At 37.6% G+C, this 13,338-nt stretch overlaps 1 protein-coding gene across 8 annotated transcripts in view; it reads right to left on the reverse strand.

Annotated features, from left to right (window-relative positions):
* Positions 1–242: 242 nt before the first annotated feature.
* The window catches only part of unc13a (unc-13 homolog A (C. elegans)), a 45,985-nt gene continuing 32,889 nt past the window's right edge, over positions 243–13,338 (reverse strand). For 2 of the 8 annotated variants that reach the window (XM_051909892.1, XM_051909896.1), the window contains 8 exons: positions 11,299–11,328; positions 10,423–10,479; positions 9,772–9,852; positions 9,141–9,288; positions 7,732–7,788; positions 5,180–5,272; positions 3,010–3,169; positions 243–2,891 (listed from right to left, as the gene is read on the reverse strand). In XM_051909892.1, coding sequence (XP_051765852.1) covers positions 2,603–2,891; positions 3,010–3,169; positions 5,180–5,272; positions 7,732–7,788; positions 9,141–9,288; positions 9,772–9,852; positions 10,423–10,479; positions 11,299–11,328 — 915 coding nt within the window. In that variant the 3' untranslated portion in view covers positions 243–2,602. The remainder of the gene's footprint in view (positions 2,892–3,009; positions 3,170–5,179; positions 5,273–7,731; positions 7,789–9,140; positions 9,289–9,771; positions 9,853–10,422; positions 10,480–11,298; positions 11,329–13,338) is intronic. The other 6 variants (XM_051909893.1, XM_051909899.1, XM_051909897.1 and 3 more) reach the window with 3 other exon arrangements.

Here is a 13,338-nt window from a genome sequence, read left to right on the forward strand (position 1 = left end):
CACAGACACGAAAATGTACCTTTAATTTCACCAAGCTGATTGTTCACTAAAAACCTCCGCAGTCATCATGTTTTCAGGCCATTTCAAGTTTGATTTTGACATGACATAAAGCGGTGATATCTAAATGACAGTTGCTTACTTACTTTTTAATTAGTCTTCCCATTAACGGCATCATTGTCTTCATTCAGGCCGATTTCGACGAGAATGATAGATAACAAAAACAAAAAGACTTTTGCACAATGTATTTTTTAACCATTTATTGGAAGTAGAAACCAACCAAGGCTGGCATGTTTTACCTCCATCCCCGATAAGAACGATCATATTTAGAAAAACAAAAATTAGAAACATCTTTGTATAAAAAAATCTCTCATGCTAGTACTCCGTACCACTACACATCAGTAATACATATTTATATATTCACAAGCCTTTCAAAAATAGAAAATAATACCCAAATATCAAAATAAATGCCAAAAATAAAATAAATAAATAATAAGAGAAATAAATACAACAGTTGAATATCACATCAAAGATACATGCTGGCACAAGAAGAATCTTTCCCAACATGCACTGCTTCTTATATACAGGCAAAGAGTCGCTGTTTGGGTGCATGTGGAGTTATTGGGCGCAGTGTGCACTTGTGTCTGTGTGTGCTTTGTCTCGTACTACATGCTCACTCACAACTCTATCCTGTAATATTATTATTCACAGACAGCAACACACAGCTTTAACATTAGAAATCCTATCATCCAAATTTAAAGTACTTTCTTGCTACAGATTCTATTTTCCAGTCTGCAGTCATTTCAACATTCATTAATGCCATTTCCTGTGATAGAACCCCACTGTTCAATATTACAACGATGAACACTAAAGGATTCAGTATGTAAAACGAAACCAGCGAAGTTTGCAGCTGCGGTTTGTGCCGACCATTCGCGATGTAAACAATCCAAGGCTGTTGACCACTGATGATTCTGACTGATGCATAGACTGTTTTTAGAGAAATAATATAGGGGAACATAAAAAAAATAGCTGTAGCGCAAGATGCTTAATGGCTAAATTCACTAAGCGACTCTAGATAATTTCATCTCAGATTTTCCTAAGTCGATCACTAGCGCGGTTCATTTGTGTCATTTATGGTTTAGCACAATACAGCAGGAAGGAATGAATATAGTGTTTAACCCACATTATAAAGCATCTCTCATGTGCTTTTCTAATATGGTGGATGGTTTGGCAGTAAAATGGCAGGATTCATCAGCGGTTACTATGGCAACTCTATAGGAGTGATTCTCAGTGGCTGTGATTCTTTTGAGGTGTGAAACCAGAGATTGCTTTAGTGGAAATGTAGAGGGGGAAAAAGCCCCATTTTGAATGAAATTATCTGGAGTGGTATGACATTTAACTGGGATGTTATAAAGTGAAGGGTGGGTCTGCTTCACTGAAACAGGCAGCTCTGGTGTCTAATATAAGCAGTGTTTGTCAATCCAGACTTGCACATATACATCGTATAAACTGTAGTACCTTATCATGCCGACAAACACTTGATAAACTGCACAGGCACTCGTACTTGAAAACATATTAGATACACAAAGACAGGACAGAGGTGGACTTGTGATTAAATCTTAATGTGCGAAGCAACTTTAGTAAAAGCAAAGTGTTAGTATCTCATAGTCTTTACAATAAGTATAATTCATAGGATTTCCTGCAAGTGATGCCTCCGAAAAAATAATTTCATCCCACACCAAAGACATTTTCATACTACAGGAAAAAGCAACCACTCTGCTTTCAGAGGTGTATTTGGTTGTAGGTCTATTTTTTCGCAATTTTCTTGTGCTTCTAAACATTTGCATAACATTAAAGTCTGACCCATAGTGGGTTTTGGTCCTTAATAAGGAGGTTAGGGGGTGAAATGGTGGTACATAGTGGAGAAACAATACCCTGACATTAAGACACCTTTTGAAGGGTGCAGGAATGATTGACAAAAGGCCTCACTAAAGAGGGTTTCGTTACAGATTCATTACAGATTTCTTGATATGGAAGAAAAAAATGGATGTCATGTTTACATGCCTTAATCTGGTTATATTTCACAGATGCATTTGAAAACAAAAGATCTAAATATAAATAAAATCTTTTTAATATAAGTACTTTAATATAATATTTTGTTATTATTATCATTATTATTAGAAATATAATAATATTTTCTGGATTTATATTTTGAGACGTGTGCACTGATAATTATATGTAATGTTTTGCAGAATAAATAGATAAATGTGCTGTATTTAAGTACCTTTTGGCAGGTTTTTGTCTTGGAATATGCATTATAAAAATCAAGGACATCACAAACATCAAGTATTTAAGAGATACAATATCCTGTGTCTGTTTCATGTGCCAAATTGTGCTTGCTAAACAAGCCCTTCCTGGCAGGTCTAATGGCAGTGCACTAAGTACAAATATATAACTGCTTTGTCACGTAAACGGTTGGTCATTAAAGTGAAGAACCTAGATAAATATGTCTTGTGTATTTTTTCTATGCGCTAGTGCAACATCTGAGCATTAGGGGGCAGTGTTTTTGCCGAAGTTACCATGCCTGGCTAGATACTTCCTGGTCTTAGCTCCGCCCCTCCTCAGCAGATCGCTGGTCGGATTTGAGTTTGACAAATTCTTTTGCGACGTCGTCGTTGTTGCGCTGGGACAGGATTCTCAGTACGGTCAGGCCGGTTTCGTCCATGTGGATGCGTTTACCTAGCGGTAGCCAGCATGCTACGCTACCCCGCGGTGCTACGTCCTTCAGCTGCAGTACCGCCATGCCAACGGTGCGGTCCTCTCGTGCAAAGCAGTAGTCTTTCACGCACACCTGCAGCTCGTAGCACTCTGGACCCACTTCGTTACTCAACGTGCTTTGAGAAAGAAGCAACGACACCAGGATTACATTTTATTCAGGAACTGTAACATAGATGGCATGGCAGTATGAAGAAACTGAAATGCAAGCGAAAGAAAAAAGTGCATGCCACTCACAATGTAAAGGTCTCGTTGTATTTTGGAGCCCAGCTGTTGTTCTTGGACTTGGTGGCGTACTTTCTCTTCTTATCGCTGAGATGAGGGCCAATGATGTAGACCTCCACAAAGGGCCGGAAAATTCCAGAAGTCTGCCAACGTAGGTCATTCGCAGCCACCACTAAAAATAAAATACACTGACTTGTTCAAATTTCTTAGACTTCCCTTTACATGTGTCCTATTATACTGCAAAAATGAAGATACTTGAGGGACAATTTGGGGTTCCTTAAACCACCACACTAGAGGAACTCTTCAGTCTCAGGTAAAATGCACAAAAACTTTTACCTATAGGGCTAAAACAGCTTGTCACTGGGGCAGTACCCTTAAAGTAGGGGTGTCCAAACCTGCTCCTGGAGGGCCACTGTCCTGCAGAGTTTGGCTCCAACTTGCCTCAACACATCTGCCTGGAAGTTTCTAGTATGCCTAGTAAGAGCTTGATTAGCTGGTTCAGGTGTGTTTAATTACGGTTGGCGCTAAAGGCTGTGTCCAAAATTGCCCCTTATACCCTCATTCACTATTTCCTACATTGCTCCACTAATAGTCCACTTGAAGGAGTGAATGAAAATGAGTGAGTGAATTTGGCTACTGAATGTGCCAGAAGGGCTGCCACTTTTGAAACTGGAGCTCCAGTAGTAAGATGAAAAGATTCATCTTAAACTCTGTCATGGAAACTATGAATAAACCTTAATTAAACAAATTAATAATCAATTGAAAAAGAATTTATACCTATATGATATTATGCTGTAACCACATTGGACCAGCGTGGTTTGGAAAATGGATGGATGATTCAGCTGCGGGCGCCATCTTCTGGCGCTACGTGGGAATTCATTCTGACTCTAACAGTGGATTATGGGTATTCTCTAGCCATTGAGCGTACATTGGTTGTGGGACTGAATGAGTGCACTTGATAACATTCATTATGGTTTAGGACACCACTACAAATGGCTGTTCCCTCAAATAGTACCCTATTTAAGGGTATGGGGGTGATTTCGGACCCAGCCAAACTCTGCAGGACAGCGTCCCTCCAGGAGCAGGTTTGGACACCCCTAACTTATAGGGACACCGTTGTATCTTATTTACCCCTAAAATGTTCTTAGTTTTTCCTTAAAGGTACATATTATGACTCTAAAGTACTAATACGCACCTTTAATGGGTAGATAAGGTACATAGTTGTTCCTTTTAAGGGTACTGCCGCACTGACAAGTTGTTATGCCCCTAAAGGTTCCATTTTTGCATTTTTTTTCTGATGATGCTGGAGAACCTCTAGGCACCTTTTGAAAAAAAGTTCTCAGAGGAACTTAAAAGATGGAAGCCATACTTACATGCAAGATCTCTAAAGATTGTGAAGGTTTTGAGGCATGTGACAAGGGTTTCTAGAGGTTTTCCAGTGGGTGATCTAAGGAACCGAAATAGTGCCTCACACACCTTATCATTTATACAGTGTTGACTCTCCTTGACATTCTTGCTATTACACTACAAAAACAGAGCTACATGAGGGACTATTTTGGGTTCCTTAGATTGCCATATTAGAAGAACCCTTGGAGAACCTCTAGGCATACTTTGAAATAGGCAAGTTCTCTAAAGAACTTGCAATACAGAACCCCGAAGTTCCTGCAAGAATTCTAGACTGTCAATGGTTCTTCCAGCAATGCCGTTATATAGAAAAAGTTTTGAGCCTCGAAACAAGGGTTCCTAGAGTTTTTCCAGAGGGTTCTGCTAGTGTGGCAACCTGGGGAATCCTCACATATTTTTTCATTTTTATCCTAGATATTCTTCCCATTACACTGAAAATGAATCTACTTGAGCATTTGAGGTTCCTCAGATTAGCATAGAAGGAGAACATTTTGGAGAACCTCTAGACAACCTTTAAAAAAGGGCAGTTCTCTGAGGAACCTAAAAAATGGAACCCAGAATTTCTTGCAAGAACTCTAAAGACTGTCATCACTGGTTCCTCCAGGAACCCTACAGTAAAGGAAAGACTTTGAGCACCTCCTTGAGTACACAAGATATCTGAGGCACCTTCAAATGGGTGCCTAGAGGTTCTTCAAAGGGTTCCAAAGTTTCACCTTAATAGATGCAACTTTTTCCAAAGTTTAGAGGAGGAATGCAAACATCAAGAAGCACTATGTACCCTTCACTGTGACTTTGTGCTCTCCGGTGTTTGGATGAGTGAAGATCTCCACATGGATAGACACCTCTCCAACTGCATCATCAACACCAGTACCTGCAGACAAGATGAGAAAAGTCAAGACTCCATATGTGGTCTGGCAGGATAATTTGCATCGGTATGGCTCAATGGAACTTCTAATCACTTGCTTTATGAATTCAGTAATCACGGAGTCATACAGAGGCAATGTATGCTTTGAGCTATTGGATGATAAAGAGGTTTAAACAGCGTAATGGTGTTGAACCTGGCTTGAGAGATCATTAATAATATGAAAAGGAATTCAGGTAGTTCTTTCATATTGGAGCACTTAATAAATACAAATTCAGAGCTTAATGTATTGATCGAGTTCAAATGTGAATTTTTTTTATTCCACAGAATCTTAAATTAGCTAATAAGATTAAGCTGCTGTTTTACATATGAGCTAATATACACTATTCAAAAAGACTGAGCTGAACAAATTTGACTTTACTTAATTGGGGTGACAGATTTGTGGACTTTTAAAACTTTCATAGTACTGCGCAAGATGCAAATAAGCTCTGAAAATGATTTAACAAGCGATCCCTGCAACACATCTCTAAATCTGAATTTGTGAGGCTTGTTCAGGCAAAAAAGTGGGTACACTTTATTCCAGTGTCTGTGTACAGCACTAACAGCTTCTTTACAGCTAGCTAGCTAACAAAAATAACAAGCCAACAAGCTCATGTCTACGTAAAAATCTGTCAAGACCGGAAATAATCAATGAAATTAGCTCATAATACACAGACAACCAAAATAAAGTAATGCCTCACAGGATTCTTTTGCAACAAATTGTTTACAATACAAAGAGAAGTGTGTTTGTTCAGATTATCATGAGTGTACCATCTGCAAACATGCAGTGTGGTCACACTTGATTTCTGGTGTTTCATGATGGGGAGGGGGGAGAGCAGTCCAATTGGTCCAGTCATTCATAGGAAGGAAAAGACAAGGAGAACATGTGATATCGTCCTTCACTTGGTTTCAATGCAGGCAGGTACATGCGGAAAACCACTTCCATTCCCACACATCTGCATTCAAACTCATGGAAAGCTTCCAAGGTCTTTGGCCTATGTTACAATGAGTTTAATAAATCTTTCACACTGGTTCTTTTGATTAATTTACTTTTTAAAACACTTTTGACTTTTCACATTCAACTAAATCTGACTTAAACATCTAAAACTTATGCATCTCTCCACAGAATCTAGGTCAGCTGCAATCAAATAATAATTAAAAAATGAATTCCTTGCTTTCGGCGTCTGTTATATGTGTGCGCTTGTCAGAGAAACAGGCTGATGATGCAGTTTCGTCAGAGCGGAACTGTCTGAGCAAGCAGGGATTTGAAAAAACCTGAACAGTGGCATGTTAACGGTGATGCTGACGGCTGTTGATGCAGCAGTCATGACTACTTCTAACTAAACAGCATCTAGGTAAATGTCACAAAACCCGTCAAGAAATGTCCGGGTCATATTTTACCACAAAATCAAAAAACGTTAATAAAATATTTGCAGTATATATTTTTATTGTTTTAAATATATAATGAAAAATATAAATGAACCTAAAAAATAAAAAATGTTCTATATATTATATATTTAAAAAATGTATTATAGTCATTTTTTATTTTTTTTTAGCTTCATTAAGATTTATTGCATTATGCAATATTTTCATAAAAATATGACCCAAACTTTCTTCCACTTATTTAACCCATATCAAAAATGCTGTTGTTTCAGAGAATAAAACACATTTAACCTAATAATTCATTAGAGTAAACACTAATTTGACTCGAGCATATCAGCGTCTAAGATTTTAAAGCATAAATCATATCTCAAGTTATAATCACATATAGCCACGTGATTTTTTTAGGGGGCCCTTAAATGCCAATTTACGGCCTTTTTGAACTGATGTACACTGACAGAAAGTACATCACCTGACCCCAGGAGTGAACTCGGATTGGCTGAGGGAGGGTTGTCTTGTTATAGTGAGCCTAAGGGATGAGAATAAGGCAGGGAAACCACGTTGCGTGGTCGTGAGGGAAAATCACGGAGAGCAACAGAACAGACCCTGCCTGCGGACAATCTGAGTCTGTCGCAATTAATGTCACATCTACATTCGACATCGTGGTTCAGCGCTTGGAAAATAACGTTTCGTCACGGTCTCTCACTCGCTTACTCACTGACACTCGCGGCTTGTCATCCGCAGTGCACACATGCGCCTCTCACACTGCAGAAATGCGTGCATTCCTCATTCACTGCCATTCAAAACACACTTCATCCTGGGCTTTTTTTGCTGCTGTAGCGTCAAGATACATTTCAGACCAATGTATACGAACATACAGCATGTTCTTCCCAGGTACTCATACATGCAAGGCCCTTTCTGTGGGAAGAGATATGGGTGGTCGTGGGGCATGCGATTGGCCCGTTGGAATGGGAGGTGCATGATCTGATTCGGGTGGATCACTGATTAGTTCTTCGTCGTCAAGGGCACCGGGCCCTACGTGAACGTACCCTTCTCTGGGTACACGTCTTCACTATGGGTGAACCTTACACCCTTCCCTCCATGAACTGGTGAAAGAGAAGGAGAGGACGCAGAAAAATACAGAAAGAAATTGAGAGCACATAGTGATGTGGATTTGAGAGATGGAAAGAAAGAAAGAGACAATCCAACAAGCTCAGCAAATGTTAACAGTCTTTTAACAGTCCATTTTCAACCTGCTGTGACTTTGTACACACACATACACACATTTGCACACACAATTGCTTTCATATGTGTTTAAATACTTAAATGAAGCAGTGACATTTACTCTAATTACATTTTAAATGATAATCTATTAAAATGGCTCTGCCAGGGGCGTCTCGACCTAAAGTGTGTCAGGATTCCCAAAGTGTGTGAGGGAGAAAAAGAAAGACGGAGACCAGATTAAACACTTAAAAAAATTGCAATGTTTTTTTTTTAAATTAACAAAATATTTTATTTTAAATATATATATATATATATATACACTACCAGTCAAAAGTTTGGAATCGGTAAGATTTTTAATGTTTTTAAAAGAAGTTTCGTCTGCTCACCAAGGCTGCATTTATTTAATTAAAAATACAGTAAAAACAGTAATATTGTGAAATATTATTACAATTTAAAATAACTGTTTTCTGTTTGAATATATTTTATAAAGTAATTTATTCCTGTGATGGCAAAGCTGAATTTTCAGCATCATTACTCCAGTCTTCAGTGTCACATGATCCTTCAGAAATCATTCTAATATGCTGATTTGCTGCTCAAGAAACATTTATGATTATTATCTATGTTGAAAACAGTTGTGTACTTTTTTTTTCAGGATTCCTTGATGAATAGAAAGTTCAAAAGAACAGCATTTATCTGAAATACAAAGCTTTTGTAACATTATACACTACCGTTCAAAAGTTTGGGGTCAGTAAGAATTTTTATTTTTATTTTTTTTTAAAGAAATTAAAGAAATTAATACTTTTATTCAGCAATGATGCAATAAATTGATCAAAAGTGACAGTAAAGACATTTATAATGTTACAAAAGATTATATTTCAAATAAATGCTGTTCTTTTGAACTTTCTATTCATCAAAGAATCCAGAAAAAGGAGATCAGCATATTAGAATGATTTCTGAAGGATCATGTGACACTGAAGACTGGAGTAATGATGCTGAAAATTCAGCTTTGATCACAGGAATAAATTACTTTATAAAATATATTCAAACAGAAAACAGTTATTTTAAATTGTAATAATATTTCACAATATTACTGTTTTTACTGTATTTTTAATTAAATAAATGCAGCCTTGGTGAGCAGACGAAACTTCTTTTAAAAACATTAAAAACTGTGCTGAGGTCGAGAAATAGGTAAATAATATTTAAAGACCCAGTTAGATGTCTGGAAGAGCCTTACCTTGTGTATTTTGGGACTGAACGAAGGTCTTGATGAGTTTGTCCGTGGCCTGAGTGTAGAGGGACAGGGCATAGTGCAGAGACTGCAGGTCTGGACTTTTCTCAAGGAATGTTTTCTTCAGTCCCACACCTCCAGCATGAAAATATTGCTAAGAAACCCCAAAACAACAGAGAATGCTTGAGACAATGTTGCTGTGGCCGGCATTTCGGGATGCTCAAACAAACTAGAGCAATGTTTTGACAGCGTTACAAAGACACAATTGATTAATTTCATGTTGATTCCCAGAAAAATATGGCTTCTCTGCTTATTAAACTGGGAGAGAAGAAAGTTGTTTAACATCAAAAAAGTCTATATAATATTCTGCTCTACATCTCAAGATGCAAAAACAATCCACAGAATGTGGCAAAGGGCCAAAGCTTGACTGAGAGTGTAAAGTGAATAATACAAAGGATATGATGTACATAGTGCAATTAAACACAGTTTTTTAGTTATTTTAAAAAAGATTTAATATTCTACATATTTCCACTGTATTCAGCGACCCACTATGTGAAGCACAATATTGCTAATGGTGTCGTTATCACAAACCAGTGGAAGAGACTACTTTTACACTAACATTCAGCTTTTTACACACCTTTATGGTATCCAGTGCTAACTCAATCACTGCACACTGTTTCGGGGACAGTGCCTTGGCCTCCTCACGAACCATGTGCTCCTACAAAAAGGACAAAATTTTAGAAAGAACAAAATACAATGATTTTTTCACAATTAAAATTGTTAATCCAGGTTCATTTAAACCTGAGTTAACATAATCCTGGGTTATGTCACACTGTTCATACTTTCAAAAATTAAGAGAAATTTATAATAAACGAATCAATTATTAATAATGAATTTGGTTGTTATACTGCATATACAAAATTAAACGTTTTTTTTTATTTTACCGATGACAATGAAGAGACAAATTACATTTTATTTAAAATATTTGAATTAAAACATTTAATGATAAACTGATAAAATAAAAAATAATTTGTAAAAAATATTTATACTTAAATATTAATTTATAAATATAAAAAATATAATTGTCATTTATAAATATTAATATATAAATATTTATAGCCTTCATTTTTCCAAAATGTTACTAAAATGTCATTTTTGGCCACTACAAATACCCATTTCAGAAAATGGAGTAAAATGGAATGAGTACGAAAAAATTTGTAAAAAATAAAAATAAATAAATAAATAAAAACATACTACCTTGCACCTTTTTTGTAACAAACTCACATACCTTAAGCTTGGAAAGTTGACCGAGTTCCTTGGCTGCATTGAATATGAGTTGAGTGCCCTGGAGGAAGAAGAGAAAAAAAGGAAGAAGCGAGAAAGAGAAAGAAAGAAGGTATAGAAGAGAAGAGGGGACATTAGTCAGGTCACAGAGATCAACAAGGTTGTAGACAGAAATGCCACATCACAGAGGTCAGAAACAGTCTTAAACGTCAGACACGCACTCGCACAATCCCAGCGTGCCCCACCCAGCCACCCCCAAACACGCTTGCACACAGCCACGCATCGACACACAACTGTTTGTGCAACATGAGACGGTAAACTAGCTACATACATAAGACAGAGACAAGAGTTGAAAGGTTTACAAAACCAGTAGGTCCACAGCCCGGACAACAACACTCTGGTGATATATCTAGTATCTACGACTGGCCGATACTCTAATCTTTGGATATATCACTAAGTGAATGAGGCTTGTGCACCTTATTATACCATTATAACATTATACAAATGTGTACAATGTAGTCCTTCTAGGAAAATGAAATAGTTAGTAAACAGAAATAGTTTGTATTTCTGAAATTGTAAAAAGAAATAGTCGTTTAGACAAGCATAGACATCAGAGTCTAAAGCGACTGTCATGCATGCATTATTTAACACGGACTGTCCGAGCACCTGCAATGAACTATGTGAGGATTCGAAAGGGCACAGGTAGCTATAAATGGTGTCTATAGGGAAACCCACAACTGCATTGAAAACAAGGGGTAAAAAAAACACTGCTTCCACCGGTTTGTTTCAACAGGGGGACCCAAGTCACACAAAGAAGACACTGAGAGAGAGAGAGAGAGAGAGACAGGACACATTGAGCTAAAGGGGATTCAGTTCTTACATCACTGTGACAAGCAAGCTTCACCCTGCCCTGTGAAGAGAGGACAGTGTAATTAACTTGAGAATTGATCTTGGTGCTCTTTAATAGGCTGACAGTGTCCATTATCCAGTAACTGACTAACAGGCCAATCACAAAACTTCAAGAAGAAACAAATTATGAAAAATTGTTGTTATAGAGACAGAAAATTTTAAATTGTCATCATTTATACACCCTCATGTAATTTCGAACTCGTTTCATTTTTTTTCCTTCTGTGAAATTCAAAAGGAGATATTTTACAGAATGTTCATGCCACAATTTTCCATACAATTAAAGTGAATGGGGACTGGAGCTGCCAAGTCTAAAAATGACCAAAAAGTGCCATAAAGTAATCATAATTTGCTTATTATTTGTCATTATTTGCTAAAAGATGTTTCACGCTGCAAGGAAAAGTTTAAAAGGTTTGGAGAAAACATTTGTAAAAAATGTAAAAATTAAAATTAAAAAAATATTTAAATAATTCAGTTCCAAACCTTAACATTACAGTACTATAGTGAGTAGAAACAAATGTAATAGTGTAAGATAATATAAACTAAATATTTCCCAAATAATAATTAACACATATTTAAAATAAAATTAATTAAAAATATATAATTATTAGAGGATGGGGGTATACATGGATGAGATTTAAAAGACTTCATTGACGTTAAAACTGACGCGACACAATTTTGATGTGAAATATTTGAATATACGCAAATGTAAATGAGATTTGAGAGCTACGGCAGATGGGAAAAATTTCGGTATCAACGTGAGGGTGAGTAAATGATGATTTCATTTTTGGAAAGCAAAGTAGTTAATATTCATTCATTTAATATTTAAATCAGATTTCTGTACAGTATTCTTTGAATTCCAAGAGACCAACTAAACTAAGCAAAGGTGAAAACTATGAAGTCTTTTCAAGGCAATTCTGAAAAGAAAATGATGAAAACATCTCCATATGGAAGCTAATGGATTGAAACAGGCAGAGCAAAAAAACAAACAAACAAACAATATTTGCACTGTAAAATGACAATTTTTACAAACAACTGATGACTAGACTATATTGTTAAAATACTTTTTTCTGGAGTTAAATACAAAAAATTCTCAAGCCTGACAATAAGCCAGAACAGACATCAGTATGAGACCTCGGCATTCGATCGGGCCAATTTTGGTACAACAACACGAAAAACCAAATACCAGGACAGATTGACAGAATAATGTCTGCAGAGACTAAAAAGAGAGGCTCGGGAGCTGAGGTGAAGATCAGATGCAAGCAACAACCCACAGAGGAGAGGTTTCAAACAGGTGACAGAGACGGGGAGGGTGGACCACCTGAAACCGGCTAACGTCACCCAGATAACAGACCTACCACGGACACCAGACTGGGAGCGAAAGAGTGTCGCTTCCAGAAGAATGAGTAGAGGAAGGGGTTGGCAGTCATACGTGGGGCGGACATCAGATTGGAAGTTTCATTGGGGTGGGAATCGGAAAAGGGCCTTGTCCAAGTCAAGTAGGAAATGCACCATGCTGCAGCCACCTCGGTATACAGACCACTGAGGTGGCCAGGGAGAGGAGAGGAGATGGACAAAGAAGAGAAGAGAGAGACAGCGAGAGAAAGAGAGAAAGACGTGACAAATGAATGAGGATGCATTGGACAAGAGGAAGGGAGGACATGGCAGCCACACAGAGCAGAAGGAGGTGGTGGGAAGGGGTCACCCAGCGTGGACGGACTGCGGGACATACAGACGCACAGACAAAAGTGCTCTGGTACTTACTATCATCTGTGGAGGTGGAGCGGGGGGAGAGCGAGAATGTAATAACCAGAGAGAAGGGTCAGTGAAGCTACAAAGAGCCCCACATCAAATCAAAATAAGCATTAGCATTCAGTCTACAGGACCGGCTTCGGGCCTGATACAATATTATGGTAAGTCCCAAGGTCTGTCCTTGCCCGAGGGACTAAATCCGGTCCAGTCTGGAGGAATAATTGAGCCGAAAATGAAAAATCTCATTCTCAGCATGTTCCAA

Source organism: Ctenopharyngodon idella, chromosome 10, assembly GCF_019924925.1.
Source record: "Ctenopharyngodon idella isolate HZGC_01 chromosome 10, HZGC01, whole genome shotgun sequence".
NCBI classification, from domain to species: domain Eukaryota; kingdom Metazoa; phylum Chordata; class Actinopteri; order Cypriniformes; family Xenocyprididae; genus Ctenopharyngodon; species Ctenopharyngodon idella.